This window comes from Anser cygnoides, chromosome 1 (genome assembly GCF_040182565.1).
Source record: "Anser cygnoides isolate HZ-2024a breed goose chromosome 1, Taihu_goose_T2T_genome, whole genome shotgun sequence".
Lineage (NCBI taxonomy): Eukaryota > Metazoa > Chordata > Aves > Anseriformes > Anatidae > Anser > Anser cygnoides.
In genome coordinates, this window is record NC_089873.1 from 38,153,449 (window position 1) to 38,169,963 (window position 16,515).

At 38.6% G+C, this 16,515-nt stretch overlaps 1 protein-coding gene across 1 annotated transcript in view; it reads left to right on the forward strand.

The window, feature by feature from the left end:
* CAND1 (cullin associated and neddylation dissociated 1) overlaps positions 1-16,515 on the forward strand; it is a 28,019-nt gene that overhangs the window by 1,469 nt on the left and 10,035 nt on the right. The window contains exons 2-4 of the mRNA XM_048065424.2: positions 2,455-2,598; positions 14,555-14,709; positions 16,207-16,330. Of these exons, the coding sequence (XP_047921381.1) occupies positions 2,455-2,598; positions 14,555-14,709; positions 16,207-16,330 (423 nt within the window). The remainder of the gene's footprint in view (positions 1-2,454; positions 2,599-14,554; positions 14,710-16,206; positions 16,331-16,515) is intronic.

Below are 16,515 nucleotides of genomic sequence, written 5' to 3' on the forward strand. Positions count from 1 at the left end.
CTGTTTTCTGAATATTTTTTTTAGTTTTATCATGCTAATTTGTTTCTGTGATTAAGTGAGCTTTGCATTTAGTGCTTATGGGAAGGATGTCTTCCAAAATATTGTGATGGATTTGCTTCTTAATACTGATTTCCAATGAGTTTAAAACTTTTTGCTCTCAAATGAGGTTGTAGCCTCAAATGGGGTTGTAGCAATTAGTTTTCCAAGCTACATGTAGTTAAAACTTGTTTTGTAGTTGCTTTAGGAGAGCATACTCTGCAGATTACCCATTCCAGGAGCTTTGAACAACTTTGGGATTCTGAAATACTAAAAAAATAATAACAACACAGATTAAAATCTGAATTAGAAACCGTAAAATGAGTGACGATAGACCTCTACAAACTGGCTGTTATGCAATACTGTGTTTTCTGAAACCTTTGCATGTATCATGTATTTGCATAATGGATAAAATAGTTCTTAGTACTGGTAATTATAAGTGGATTTATTATTAGACTTGTGCGTATTTGAAGAGGGATGGTGTGGTTGTTGATACCAGGGAGCTGACTGCAAACCACAGTCCAAGTAGCTATTCTACAGTAAATCTAATCCTCAGTTTTTTTGGATAAACTAACTTGTCTGATGCAATTGTTTCTGGCATTTATTGTGGGGAAACTTCAGTTCTAAGTGGGCAGTGATGTAAGGTGGCAGTTTACTTTGGGGCTGTGGGAGGAGCGGTGCGCTCGCTGGAGGAAGAGGATGGCTGCTCCACGTACAAGGGGTGAGGAGCTACCGATGCGCTGCTGCTTTGCAGCACATAAAGTTGGTCAAAGGCCACATCTATACCACTCAAAACTGTGGTGTTTCTAAATACCAGCTACTTCAATTTAGAGTTGCCAGTCTTCCCCATGCCACTGTGGGGTTTGGTATTTTATTTTTTAGTAGGAATCCTCCAGGAGGACTCCTCAGTTGTAGCCAAGCGCAGAAGTGCTGATGAGCTGAGGATGCTCAAGCTCTGCTTAGACAAGTAGTTGATGAGTGCATGTGAACTCATAAGGCTAGGAAATGGGAGTTAGTGCCCGAGGAAGCGAGGGGAGGCTGTTAAGGTTTAACAAAAAGAGGTAAATATAGCAGCGTCATGGAGATGGCTTTTAAATGTTTTAGTGCTGCTTGGCTTCGTGGATGCCCTTCTTCCCATCTGATCTGCCCCTTCCCTTTACTATTCAAGTAGCTTTTTCCCTTGCTCTGCTTAAAGGCTGGTGCCTTTCACATCCATCATCTGTTTATGCACACATCTGGTTCCTGTCAGATTAGAGGCTTGCTTCGACGGCGCTCTTGGAGTGAATGAAGAACAAGTGAGGGCTTCGCTTATCTTAGTTAGAAACACCTTGAGACTGTTAGACTGGAACGGCTGCGTTACACGACAGGATAAGTCGGGGTCCATTATTTGAGGGGAGTCGTCTGGCATTTGTGATGCACGTTAAGATTATGCAGTCTTGGCTTTCATTCTCAATAAAGAAGTATCGAGCAGGTCAGGCTGTGGAGATAACCTTCCGAGGATGACCTGAGCTTAAGCGATGGCTGCTTGAGGCTGATGTGTCAGAAACCCAAATGTCAACCTTAGCTGTGTAATTAACAGACCGTTTTTGTCTGGGGGCTGGGATTGGCACTGGAGCCCCTGGGATTGGTAATTGAGTAAGGCATCTCTATTACTTTTCTTGAGGAGAAAGGATGCTTAGGAAAGGAAAATAGATTGGAAGACAGACTTTAGAAGGAAAAGAAACAAAAGGCATAAAAGCAGTATTTTTGGAAAGTCATTTCTCAGTATGTTCTCTCGTATTGGTTGGAGTGACGGTGGTATTGAACAGTAAATGAACTGATAGGAAAGCTGATTTTGTTTTCTTGATCTCTCAAGAATTAATTTTAGACTTTAATGTCATGCCTTAGATTGAGGGCTGGATAAACATCATTGGCCATTGTCTGGATTATAAACAAACTAGTCTGGACAGACAAAATGAGAAATTTATAAAACATAGCTTCACTTTTATTTCTCCGATGATGTCTGGCTTATTATTTTTGTGGGAGAATGTTTGAAAAACTGTATTATTCTTCTTGCTTAAGAAAAAAATTGTGTAGCTAGTGAGAGAACTACTTCAAATCTGAGAAAGTGTCAGTTTTCTTGTTGGTGATTATTTGGAGCACAGCATAAAGATCATGAGTAAAACGTGGAGCTGTCCTCACCAAGGAAAGATGATGACCTAACTAAAAGTTAAATTTTATTTAAAAATGACATTTTCTCCTTATTTATTTTATAAGTAGAAGAAATGCTGCTTGTATCACAAAGCAGGTAACGCTAATCCAATGTTAAGTGTGTTTTATTTGGTAACAAATGGTGGAAACTGAGAATTGTGAATTGAAGAGCACTGAATGACCCATATATATCCTTTTAGCAATAATTATCTGACTATTTTTTGTCAGGTTTATGGCTACTAACGACTTGATGACGGAACTACAGAAAGATTCTATTAAGCTGGATGATGACAGTGAAAGAAAGGTGGTGAAGATGATCTTGAAATTACTGGAAGATAAAAACGGTGAGGTGCAGAACTTAGCTGTCAAATGGTATGTATTCTTTCTTTGTGGTGTAAAGAATTGTCTGTTGACTGAAAAACATAAAGCTTTAAACAAAAAAAAAAAAACGTAAAGGACCACTGCTATGCAAAATAAATGTGAATCTGTTGTCCACATAGGAACCTTTGCAGGTTGTCTGCATTAATCGTAGCTTCTTATAGAACTGTCTTTTGTTGGTGTTGCATTTAACGTTTGGGGTTTAAGGGGACAAATACAACTGCACAGTCATTGCTGAAGGTATAAGAACAGTGTGCTTGTTCGCTGGTGATAAATCTTGAATGCTAAATAGATTTTAAAGATCATAGTTCATAGGTAGTTGCCACATTGATGTTTAACTGCGAAAACTACTCCAATGCTACAATTCCATGATCTGCCTTCTCAAACAGAAATAACATAAGCAAAACTGTGTATTTACCTTTTAATCAAACATGGAACTTGCCTCTTCACTAGCATTTGAAATATTGTGTTAATGGTTTTACATGCTTTACAGGAACTGCAGATGTTTTATGGGGTCAGGGTGCAGTTACTTGCTTTTCAGAGGCTTCTGTTGGTTCAGTGGCCTTTCTTCCTCCCTTTATTTAACTTTACCTGTGGTGTGGCTTTTCTGGCTGTGTTCCACCTCTTTGAAGAGGTGCTACGTTTATTATGATTTTTGGCTTGGTTCTTCTGACTACTTTTGTGTCCTATAAGGAGGGCATCTCTGTTAAGAAGCTCCTAGTGTTTCTGTAAGAATATTTATTGTTCGTGATCTTTTTTTTAAAATATCTCATCTGGTCTACTTGAGTCATATTCTGTGAAGCATGTGTTGAGGTAAACTTACCACTGCAGCGCTTGGGACAGCTTTGAAGAAGAGTTTCACATTGTGACTAGCTCAGTTAGTTTGTTTCAGCTTGTTCTTTACAATTTGACCCATCACCTGAACAAAGCAGAAAATTAAAGCCTCTGCGTACATAAATCTGCTTATATACTTACGAGAAGCGCTTGCTTCAGCTTCTGAAATATTTTATGTGATAAGTAAAACCTTTCACAGAGGATCTAATATGAGAGTAGCAAGTTTCCAGCCAAAGTTTAATGTTCTATGAGCTGCATAGCAATATAATTATCACTACTTTTTCACTACTTTTATAAGAGTTGCAGTTTTGTTGAAACATGTCTCCCTCCAGTTATTTTAAAAAACACAAACCAACATGTTGCTTTTGAATGTGAAGTCCTAAAACGTCAGAGTACCTTGTGGTACAGCTTAAGCTTTCTGGCTTTGAAACAGGGTGCCTGCGCTCAGTCAGAAGAGACACATGCATGAAAAGTAGATTATTATGAAACTTGGCTCAGGCTTAGAACTGGCTTTTCATAAAGTAACATTCTGTGGAACAAAATGGTTACAGCATACATGCCGTACTCATCTACAATGCATAGCCTGAAGTTACCTTGAAATTCAGATTAATGCACGCAGTGTATATGTAACAATCTTTAATGACAAGGTTAGGATTTTGGACCTAAAGTACAGGTAATGTTAAAGACTTCAAAGGAAAGAGAATGAGGAAAATAGATAGCTGCCAGTGCATGTGGGCATGCCCTGTTCTTTTCTTATTAACCGTTCTTCCATTTTTAAAGTTCGCTTTGACACACTGATAAAATACTTGGATTTAATTAAAATGACAGAATCAATTTAAAGTTTGGAATACTTTTAGAAAAAATCCAAGTAGCGTTAAAGAACAGCATGAAATTTCATGTAAGGGGACAAGAAACAAGATGAAAAAGTTTTCAGGAAATTGTCAGCTTTCGTATAGAATTTGTACCTTGAATGTATCAACATTATTTATTTATTTTCAGGTAACTTAGACTCACAGTATTGTTCCATCACAATTTTAAGCCAGTCTAAGCTAATTTTGCTGCTCTTCTGATGTTCTTCCCCTCCGTGTCCATTTTCTTGAGTGCATCTGATTTTGTTGTAGACTGGTTCGGGGAGTTAGATTTCTTCTGGCTCAGCTCTCTCCTCCTACATTCAGATGAGCATTGGTAGAAGCAATAGTGGGGGTACAGGATGGGAGAGGTTGAAATACTGCTAAGATGTAGTTTAAGGCAGTTTAGGGTGACCTAAACTAGATTTTCCATCTACTACAATGCTAGGTGGGAACCTAATTTGTTAATTTAAATTTGACCAGTGTATTTCCCCTCCTTTTTGGTTTTAAAATATTTTGTGTTGCTGTTCTTTACTTGTGTATTTCTGTTACATGTTTGCTGCCATTTTCAGCTGAGGAAAGCATAAACTGTGTTTAGATTACCTTATTAAATTAAATGCTCTGGTGCTCTTTAGAGACTATCAGCGGGAACTTTCATCAGACTGATGCTTGATGACCCATTCAAGTATAGATTCCCTCTCATAGGAGTGCCTTAAAGGTACACAGAAAGCTCTGTCCTGCTGAATCTGTATTTGAGACAGCTTTTTTGGGGGGGAAAGAAAGATTTGCAATTTGTTAGGGAAGCTTTCTCTTCCAGCTAGGTCCATGGAAACACTGAATGGTAATGTTATTGAACACTCCTTAACAAGGAAAGAATCTCTTCAAGGAACATTGTTCTTTCAAGGTTTGATTACTGATGTCACTGAACAGAGAAGATTTGAAATAACTCATAACAGTTGTAAAGCAATATTTTTTTCTTAGGCAAGTGTAGTAACGAGTAAGTTTTGCCTTATCCACTAATCTCTTTCACATTTGGATAGGAAGTGCTCTGTTGGTTAAAATGCTGATGAACTTGTTTCTCATTATCTCTTCAAAGCACACTGGTGTTTTTGTTTTCGGACCTTTCAGTTATATCATACTGCTTTTGGATAGGATAAAACATGTTTGTCTTTGCTTAACAGCTTGAGAGTTTATGGGTACTTGGGTAACTATCTTGCAAGATGATTGTGATGTTCATCTCCGAATCAAAATGAAAATAAACTGATTTAATACTCTTGCTTTAAAAGTCAAACATCTTTGACCCTACAGAAGAGAAAGGAGTGTACTCATCAAACTTTTATTTCAGGCAGTAGATATGAACAGTTTTTTCACCTTGTCTGTCTTAAGAATATTTTTGTGTGTGTTGCTTGTGTTTTTTTCTGAAGGACTTCTTTGTTCTATCTGATGATCAAAGGCTGTTTTACAGTCAGCCAATGTAAAAAACACTATTGGACGTTCTTACACCATTCATGTTTTAAGGCTATCTGTGTAGTCCAGAATGGTACCCGGGGCACCTTATGGTGGCAGGGGTTATACTGCCTGTAGCTCTGTCCAAGGTTACCTGCATCTGGGTTAGACAAGCGGTGTGCTTTGCCTGACTGTGGGGTGGATTGTTTGGGCTTCGCTGCCGGTAATGTTCTGTTGGCCCAAACTGCCATTAATCATTCTTCTTAGTTCATCCTTAAACTGCAGCACTGAATGTGCTTCTCATTCTGGTAGCTATTTATGTTGTGATACTCTGCCATTAAAACCTCTACTGACAAATTTGTATTGTTTCACACTAAAATGCTTCCTGAAACTTACAATAAATAATCATTCATCATATATGTATATCTCTCAAAATAAGAAGTAGAAAAGTGGGATTGAAGTAACTACTTTCAGTGATTCCTCCCCTTGTCATCCTGTAGTTTATCTGCATTTATCAGCGTGACTTCTCTGGGCAGTAGTTCAACGTAGGGAACCCTGCCTGATGCTGCGAGTGTGAGTCATTAATGTGAGCAGGATGATGCACATATGTTGTGTGGCTGATCTGGTTTAGCAGCTTTAAAGTGTTTTGGATGCTGTGGTAATACACTATTATACATCATGCTATATTGGTGATTTGAGTCAAATATATTTATTTTTCATTTGTGAATTTTAACTCTTCCCTGGAAGTAAATGTGCTTCTTTGATAGCCACACTGATTTCAGCCTACATTTGGTTGTGAGATGACATCCCTCTTCCTGGCAGGGAGGGCGTGCTACGAACACTTTTATTTTCAGATGTATATAACTGAAAGGAGACCCTGCTGTAGCTGCTGTTTATTTCCATAGACAGTTGAATGAGCTGTTGACTTTAAGGGAAGTTGGATACAAATTATTGGTAATTGTGATTTTCCAGCGAAAAGGAAAAGATCAAAGAGGACTTAAAAATAAAAATAATAACTAAAAAGCATTTCCAAAAAGAAAGAAAAGTTGTAGTTTATTTTCTACTTTTGATAAGCTCAGTTTGCAATCTGACACTAATAGTAAGGTCTGCAAGTGATATCTCCTGATTTGAAAGGCCAGAAAAGCTTAAGGCATTGTTTTTTTACAATGTACTTCGTAACTGGTGTGTCAGCTGTATTGAACTAAATCAGAATAAACAGGAATGTGTAATGAAATGAAGATGCTAACTCAGGTAAAGTCTGGTTTAACACCTCCTATGGACTGAAATCCCAAGTGTTTGGGTGAGTGACTTATGTCACTTCAGTAGTTTATCTTCAGACATCGGCAGAAAAGTGTTTCCTTTACTTATCTGATGATCTAATATGTCTAACTGACCAACTTTTGCTCTGATTATTTTAGTTTCTCTTTATTTACATTGAAAAAATAAACATCCTGCCCATTATTTTAGGTGTTTTTGCTTCTGGAGCAACTGTTTGTTTTTGGTGGAGATACGGTCTGTCAGTCATCGGTGCATAAAAAGATGGTGTCAGCTGCAGATGCCTGGGTTGTGGAAGGTGTATTTTCATAGAGCTGTGCAAATCTTTGCAAACTGCAAAAGCAGGAGACACGATCTTTGTATCAGCGAAAGGAGAGCTGACGTTGCCACCTGGAATCTCACCAACCAGATCGCTTTTGATTAATAGAGAGCGAGTTTGCTGACTTCTGGGATTGCTACTCTGAAGGCTAGCTGTAGTTTTGAGAGGTTGCTGTTGTTTGGTTTTGTATGAATATGTTTCCATAATTGTACATCTGCTTGTTTGTGCTTCTGTTTACAGTACTTTTGTTGGAGTATGAAGCATTATGGATGCAAAATAGTTTCCACAGATTCTGGAATCACACCTTTCTGGACTGTAGTCTGTTGACTGAAACGCACAGGGAATTTCCTCTCTCCATACTACTGTGGATGGTTGCCATACTTTGGAATTGTGATCGTTTCTGTTTAGGTGCTTTGTGCTTGTGTTGCTTGCAAACCAGTTTATTACGCAGCAAGAGCAGAACAGTGCAGTGGTGCTGTGCATAGCCACTGACTGCCAGCAGTGTGCACTGGAAGAGGAGCTAGTGATGTGCCACCGAGGGGAAGGCTCGGTTGAAAAGTGAAATTAGGTTGTGGAGAAATCTGAGAGCTTTTTGAGCAGCTGGAGAAAATGTTTCAACTTCTAGGGATGCAGTCAGGGATGGCTTGGTGTATCTGTGTCTGAGAGAGAATTCTTGGTGGTAATTTGTGTCTTGGCAGATGCTCATCTGCAAACTTTTCAGGACTTATATATTGGGGGGGAGAAATGGTCCTCGCTCATAGCAGTGTCTAAAAATTACCCTAAGACTGCAGTATTTGTTTATCATGATTGAAACAATAACATGACCAGATTAAGATTGTGGGTATGGTCTTCTAAACCACTACTCGCAGGGATTTAGCAGCTGTGGAGATGCTTAGATGGAATCTAAAGATGTCAGTACTGTCCCCCGGCCCTAAGTTAAAGGGCAGTGCCAGGTTAAGGCTTGACTTTTGCTGTTTTTAACAAAGGCTGCTGTTAAGGCTGTTCATTTCTGCAGGAGTAAGTGTACCTGCTGAAGCAGGTGAGAAACTATTCCATTGCATCTTTGTTTCTGGGCACTTAAAGGGCTTCTTTTTATGCCTTTCATCCTATATCAGTCGGTATCTCAATTAACACTTCTCTTGAACTTACCTGCATGCAGAACCTTCTAGAAATGTTATACCAAAGTTGTTTTTATGTAGTTATTTTTAAGATATCTGCATTTCTGTAAAATGCTCTGCAAAATAAAGAGTGAATTGCAGTCTTCCTAAATGTATGGCATTGGGGTGATCATAATGTCTGTGGCCTAATTTGGGGAGTTGGCCTCAATGTCAGATTTGTTTGAAGATTCATGCTGTAAAAAAAAATGAGTTGAGAGTAATATTGCAGTGCATGTTTTTGGTAGATACGCTTTGTCTATGCTGCTTTTTTTTTTTTTTAATTCCCAAATTGCACTTATTTTGAACAGGCTCTATGGCATGAGTAGGGTGTTGATGGGTAAGGAGAGCAGGAAACCATGCAGGTTACAGTTTGTGAAGGAAGGCATGGAAAGGAGTACGTACAATTCTCTTGGGAATTGGGAAAAGCGTGTTCCAGGGCTTTTTATGTAGGTGCTGTGCCTCAAGCGTTAACAATGTTTTGATTTCATGGGGGCAGGGTGTTATGAGTGTAGCCACTGAAAGAGAAGCTCATAGGTTTGCCTAACATAGTGACAGACCACTGGTGCCAAGATGTTGGAACTTACTCTGTGGTTACTATCATAATGTAAGTTACACGTCGTGCTTGAATGCAAAAGTTTGCTTTATGTAACAGATAAATTATTGCACGTGCTTTTCTTGTCTGCGCTAGCTTGCTGCCTTTTGCTTCTGTTGAGCTTTTTTGACGATAGTTAGCTCTTGCTATTGTGACTTCTGGACATAGGGAAGAAAGGTAACAGCAGTGGGGGGCACGTACAACAGGTTTTAGGGGTGGAAGGTGTATGTTGTTGTCCTCTCGTATAGAGCCATGTCTACTAGCTGTCCTAGAATGAAAGCTGTAAATCTTGGCCCTTCGAGTCCAGCTGGAGTCACTGGCTTGCAGTCCTTGGAGTTTGAGCCTAGTCCTCCAGCCTAGCTCCCTCCAAAATCTGTGTGTGGCGTTTAGTTGGGGCTGTTGGAACACCGCCTTTTTCAAGAGTGGAGAAAATTGGTGACCAGATCAGGTGGACAGTGGTTTTGAAGGCCTACAGTCATCCCGTGGTGGGAGCTATATGGTGAAAAGGAGCGGCTTTGGAGTGACAGAGAGGACATAAACAGTAAGAAGTGTGAAAGGTGTTGGGAACTTGGAGTGTGTTTGGAAGCTTTTGTGGCAGGAGTGGACAACTTGGTGCTTGGAGATGGGATAGAAGACAGTTTCAGAGGAATTTGGAACATACACGTTTGTATTTACCCTGTAGGTGCTTCTAAACTGTTTGATTTGACTATTCTTTTTTCTCCCTATGTAAAGTCGAAAGGACAGTAGCTGCATCCAGAAAGAGGAATCAGTAAAATACACAACTTCAAAATGAAAGTTTGTTTGACTGTACATTCAGAAGTTAATTCAGTAAGGTCCAAGGTGCCAAGTTTCATTTCAGTGAGAAAATCCAAAGCATAAATAGGTTGACAAGTAAAATTAATAGCAGGTAACATTTCGCTGTTGACAGCTCTTCAGAACTAAGGTACACATCCTCAGATCTCCACTGCTAAAACAATCCAGAAATTGGTCTCCCCAGCAGTACCAGCCAGGTAATAAAAGTGTGGGGGTTGTCTTGCTCTCAGTCTTGGCAAGTACAGTACTGAGCTCCTAAACTAACTTGAATGCCTGTATGCTGAATGCTGTTGCCTCAAGCCTTTCCTTCTGAATGTGATGGGTCACTGGCGTGTTCCCCTGCAGATGCCTTTCTGACAGTTTTATTAGCTAGTGGTGAACCCAGGATCCAGCTGTGTTCTTGGAGACTTAGGCTTCAACTCCAGACCCATGTCCAGTAAAACAAGACAGACTGCTTTGCTTGTCATCTTGTGTGCTTGTCTCAATACATATACAGCAACCTTTTCCTTTAGATTATGAAGACTCAAGGGTGGTTTTTCTGTCTTAAAATACTTGTGGGTTTTTATAATACAGTGATGTGGGAATTAGATGATTTAAGCTTAAAGTAAGCTTTTGCCTGAGTGGCATATCTTGATTTAGCTTTTGGACTATCTGCTTTCAGAGTAATAGTCTTTATTGACAGATGAGAATCTTGCCAGATATCTTGGACAGAATTTCTGCTTGCATGTTGATTTTTATTTCTTTTCTGGTTTTGTACAGTTGACTTAGTGCCAGTGAGTTGTTTTTTTTTAAATGTGAAACTTGCTCTTTTAATTCAGAATCACTCTCAGAATCTTAGGAAATAAAACCAAAGCATTTTTCCCTGCTGTAATCATTGAAAGGAAATACTTTGCATCTAGATTGCTTGCTTCCAGTAATCTAGTACAACTAGACTGTCATGTATTGCATTTCTTCATTTACTAGAACTGCATGCTGCTATTTGTTAATCAGGGTTTTGCTCTACCATGATCTGGCAATTCCATTATTACATTGGATATTCGAATTTATGAAGATGGAAGTTCTCATCCCACCTTTTTCCCTAGTGTCTTGGGCTTGTGTGTGGTGTTTTTTTTTTTTTTTTTTTTGTTTCAGTAAAATGCTTTGAAAGGGTAACTTGGGGAAGAAGAAAGTTATCTACCCTGGTGTTTCAAACTAACTTGTGACCGAGCTGTTCTAAAAGCTTGATAGCTGCTATTTGTTTATGATCAGTGAAAACTGAATTACAAATTAATACATTGCAGCTTTTTAAATACTAGGGTTTTTTCTAAACACGAGAAGACAGTCTGTCTTTCTCCAGGGTCCTGCCTTGACAGTTGACAAGCATTTAGGTTAGACAAATACTTCTAGTTGGAAGTTGTTCTGTTGTTAATTATGTTAATCTGTTTTACAAGCAGATGGTGAAATTATTTGTAAAACTTATGCACACTTCAGATATTTCAGTAATAATACGGCCCTAAATCATTGCAGCCTCAAAAATCTGACGTACTTGTAGTAAATGGTGGCATGGATTTGAAAACTTAAACTTCGCTTCCTTACAGTTAACGTTATTTTGTTAACAAGTTCGTTCATTTTGTGCTTGAAAACCTGTAGGTTTTCAGTTCGGTTTCAGCTCTCCAAATTAGTGTTTACTAAACCTGCAGAGATCATTTTATTCTCTGTTAGCTTTGCTAGAATAAACCTTAATGAAAAGCAGATGTATGCAGTATTAAAGTTCAGTGCAGGGAAAAAAGCTATATGGAGGCATCGTACTCTAATGTAGTCCTAATATAGTCGGTTTGCAATTGGCTTAGAGATCTTCCTTTTTCTGCATTTGCTCATAGACTTATTTCCATATGGTTCAGTTTTGTATCTCTGGTTTGTAGAGTGGTTGTCTGCGTACATTGTGTACAGTGTTGATGGGCAGATTAAAAAAAAAAAGATTTAGATCCTCCCTTGTGAACAGCAGAAACATCCATGGCTTCTGGCTCTGTTGTTGCGGCAGGAGGCTGCTGTGGCTCTTGAAGCTACTTGCTCACTCTGGCATCTCAGAAGAAGACTGCATGGACCAGCCGGAACCCTTCCACAGGCTTGCTTGGATCGTGTACTGCGAGTTGGGCACCAACTTACACAAAAACAGCATCACAACAGAGTTTAAGCTTCTGAAAAATGCTTTCGAAATAATAACCTTGCCCAAGTCTTTCCACTTCTTGAAATCATAACCAGGTTAGGTGAGCCCTTCATATCAAAAGTCATCACGCTCATCAGAGTTCACACTGAGGGTGCATGCAGAATCTCTTGAAAACCTTGTGTGCTGTCTTATTGTGGCCGAAGTTGAATTTGATGGTGATGCAAGTTGAAGCATGTGTTAGAGGTGGAAAAGCATTGAGATGCTGCTGTGAATCAGGCTGTAGGATTTTCTTGATGGGACATTGGGAACAGCTGTAAAACATAACCAAGGGAAGTTCTGTGCTCAAGACCAAGTGCTAACCATTATCCCTTTAATTGACCTGGAAGAAAAAATAGATAGTTTTCTCAAGATGTGTCTGTGTTTCTGTGAATTCTGCTGGTGAGCTACACTCCTAGTTCATGGTTCCCATGTTTTCTGTAGATGGTCCTCACTACTGCTGTCTCCTATTTTGCCTCAATCCATTGCTTGTTCTCCTGTGTGACTTGCACACAGCTCCTTGGTGTACAGCCCTTGCTTTTGTCAGGGTCAGTCCAAACGAAAGACTGCAGAAATGTACTAACTTGAGCTTCCTGTTGCATCTCACCTCTGGTGTTGATGTTGCATTAGTAAGCGTGCTTTGATTGGGTGCAGTGTGATAGATGTCACCGCAGAGGGAGAATAGCTGGCAAGATCATCGTGCAGAAGCTTGCAGAACAATGGAGCTGTGTCTTTCAGAGATGTTACTGTTTGTGCAGGTTAACTCCTGTTTTTTGATGGAACACGCAGCTTACAATACTCATTTTCCAGAATTTGACATGTTTGTTGTTAATGTAGCATGTTTGGGGGAGTGGAATTAAATTAAAAGAATTGGTCAAGTCTTTCAAAACTGATTTTCCATTTCTGAGGTGGTTTGAAGGCAGGTGTTCTAGAAATTTAGGGAGTAACTAGGTAAGTGAATTCGGAGTAAAAAGGGGGAGAGGGAAAAAGAGTAAATTCTTACTCTTATGAAGCCTTTTCACAGGTGAATGGAATTGTAAAGTAACTTATTTTTACAAGGTAATATTGCTTGTTTTGCTGATAAAACTTTGGTGATTGTGGCCAAGTGCTTACACTATCAGTTTTGCGTTAGAGGAAAAAATAATTGTATTGTGGTTCTTGATGTTAGTTTTGATTAATTTATGGGATCTGCTTTGTACTGAAATCATGTCTTTTTTCATAACTACTTTTATTGCATAGTGGCTAATAGATTTAATCAGATCAGGTATTGTCTAGTAATTAAACACAGTAAGAAAATGCGTTAACACAGCAAGAACGTGGGAATGCTCTCAATACCAGTACAAAACAAAGAAAAGCAGATGGATGGCAGCATCCAAGGCCATAGTGAGACAGATGATGGTAGTGGTTTCAAGCTTACATTGCAAGCTAAATGTAGAGGGTGAAAGTTGAGCTGTGATTTTTGTCACGTGTTAGTACATATAATCTGTGAGATTTTCTAGATCTCCTCTCTGCAACAGGACAGCATTGGGTTTGTAGCTAAGACAAGGTATATGTATGTTCCTACAAAGCTCAATAATACCAAAGTCCTGCTCCTGTGTCTTTCCTGGAGTGTGAAGAAGGATGTGGAAGACTTGCTTGCTAGTGCTGGAAGAAAATAAAGAACAAATAAGGCGCTGTTGTTTTTTTTGTGCAACGTCCTTTTTGGAAAAGGGTGTTAACAATGGACAGACACTAAACGTTGGTGATTGAGCTAGGAAGGTGGCAAAGGACGCTGTATTTCTTAGCAATGAACTAGACTTCACCAGAGACCTGCAGCTTCAGTGTTTTGAACAAATGGGAGCATTTGACTAGGGATATAAAATTGTCATGATTCTCAAACAGAATAACTAACCCCCCCAAATTTGGTGATGTTTTCTATCTTTCCTCCAAGTGCAGTGTGTAGAGGGGTGCTTGGAGTCTGTAAACGAAGACCGTGTCGTTGATTTGTAATTCACCGTTTGCATTCAGTTAAGGGCACTCTAAGACAGAATGGGTCTGTCAGACTGAACCCAAGTGTTGTCTAGAATAAAGATGCAGTAATCGAGAAGTTTGCTTACTTGTCCAACCTGTGTGGATGGACACTGATGGTCAGGCGCATAAACTGGTGTCTCTCGCTAGGTAACTTAGTTATAAATCTTGGCATTAAGCATGATGATGTTAAGAGGGACTCAGACTTTCAGACTGTGAAGCAGAACAGTTACGCAGAAACTGTTCCCACCAATGGATTAAAAAAACAGATGCACTAAACCAGTAGTTTGTTACTAGGTTTAAGGTGAGTTTATCAGCCTAACCAGTTGAAGGTTTTCAGATTTAAAAATTCTGCTTTATATTGCTACCAAAACCAATCTAAAAGTTTGTGACTTCGAATAAAATAGTAAAATAAAATGAAGGATTGAGGGTTTTATTTAAGGTTACAAGCCTAATACCTTTCTTCTGTTTACACAGCCTTGGCCCTTTGGTGAGTAAAGTAAAGGAGTATCAAGTGGAGACCATTGTAGATACACTCTGTACAAACATGCTTTCAGATAAAGAACAGTTACGTGACATTTCAAGCATTGGCCTTAAAACTGTGATTGGAGAACTCCCCCCAGCTTCCAGCGGTAAGGACTTTGCTATTCAAGATATTCTTCAGTTTCTTCTGTGACTGTACTTACAGATTTTGCTGGTTTAAAAAACTTTTTTTTTACTGAAGAATTGTATGGATGTGGAAAATTAACTTGTAGTATATGATCATTGGTATAACAAATTGAGTGTAAAAGTTTATATCTTAATAATTGTGTGGTGGAACGTTTCTAGGCTGTAGTCATAGATAAATCTCATCTTGTTTTTTGGTTGATAGTACACTTTTAAATTGATTATAACTCATTTTTCTTCAGTGATCTGATTTCTTGTCTCAGTTTAGGTAAGTGTTTTGGAATGTGCCTAATGTTTCTAACAATTGCCTGCTAAATTAATGCAGTGCTTACCTGCAGTTTTAAATGAATGCAGTCTTTACTCCAAAACTGATGTTAATGATGAATAGCTCATCATTATGGTGTTACATTTTTATTCAAGTGGTTTTCAGATATTGTAGGTTATGAGAGGAATGAGAATAGAAAAGCGATTAAAAAGGTTTTGGACGTGCAGTTTTTAGAGGCTGAGGTTTCTTAAATTAAAAAACAAAACACCAAACCCTCTGATTTTGACATCCTCTATTGGAAGTCCACAAGTAAATGATGAGTTTATCAGGTAGTGGTGCGATGCAAAAACTTATAAATAAAAGCTTCAAGTGATTTATTTATTTATTATTCTTTTGTATGCCCACACAAAACAAAAGCAGATTTTCAGCTGGAGGTAAGGCTCAAAGACAGCAAAATCTTTCCGTATAAAAACCCAAACAATCTATATTTAATATAGATTGGAATGGTATTAATTACACATCTACATTCCAAAAATAGCATTTAAAAAACTTACAAAACTTAATCCAAATGAAGATGAGTGTTAGCCATTGGGAACCATGAACTGCTTCACAAAATTACACTAAACAATGCTGGAGAGTTGTATGTGTTGGGGGGAGAAAGCTATGCAGATACAGTGAAGAAATTTTAACTTGAATTTTAAAATACTTTGGGTATATATTTTGTCCTTTTGCAAATGTTTCAGCAGTATTTCAAGTAGATTTAAATAGCTTCTTATGCAAAATCATTTTACAGTCCTGTTTCATTTTACAGCTGTTCTTTAAAGGTGACGTTACCTACTTCTGTGCTTCCCCTTACCTTTTAGTTACTCCTTTATTTCTACCTGTATTCCTTTTACGTATTGCTTTAGACTTGTCTTGTTCTTCACTTGCTTGCCCTGCCAAAAGCAGTGTCCTTTCTGTTGTATTCACCTTCTGAATCTAAAGCTATCCTACTCAGTATGTTTCTGTGTAGTCTTCCAGTTCTAATGCAGAGCATAATACTTCGCATTAGCGAAGCAACTGGCTGTTCAAGCTTGTTTTGTTGGGTGTGAAAGCTTCTTCATGTTATGTTCAGCTTCTCGTAGTGACAAAGGATCTCTGGTGTTTAAAACCTGTATTTTCTCATTACGAAAATGCTGAGGTTTTGTTGTACTTTCAGGTTCTGCATTAGCGGCTAATGTTTGCAAAAAGATCACAGGGCGTCTCACTAGTGCTATAGCCAAGCAGGAAGATGTGTCTGTTCAACTGGAGGCACTGGATATCATGGCTGATATGCTGAGCAGGTAAACATCCTTCTTCCGAAATGCTGGTGAATGCTGATAAATACTTTTTAAAGCTTGAACTTTTTAATCTTTCAAATATTAAATATAAATTGTTTTGTTTAAGTTAAGTGAAAAAATATGGCAAGATATTAAGTACAGATGAAGCCTCATTTTTAAAAAAAGTGAATGTATTGAAGATAAGTTGG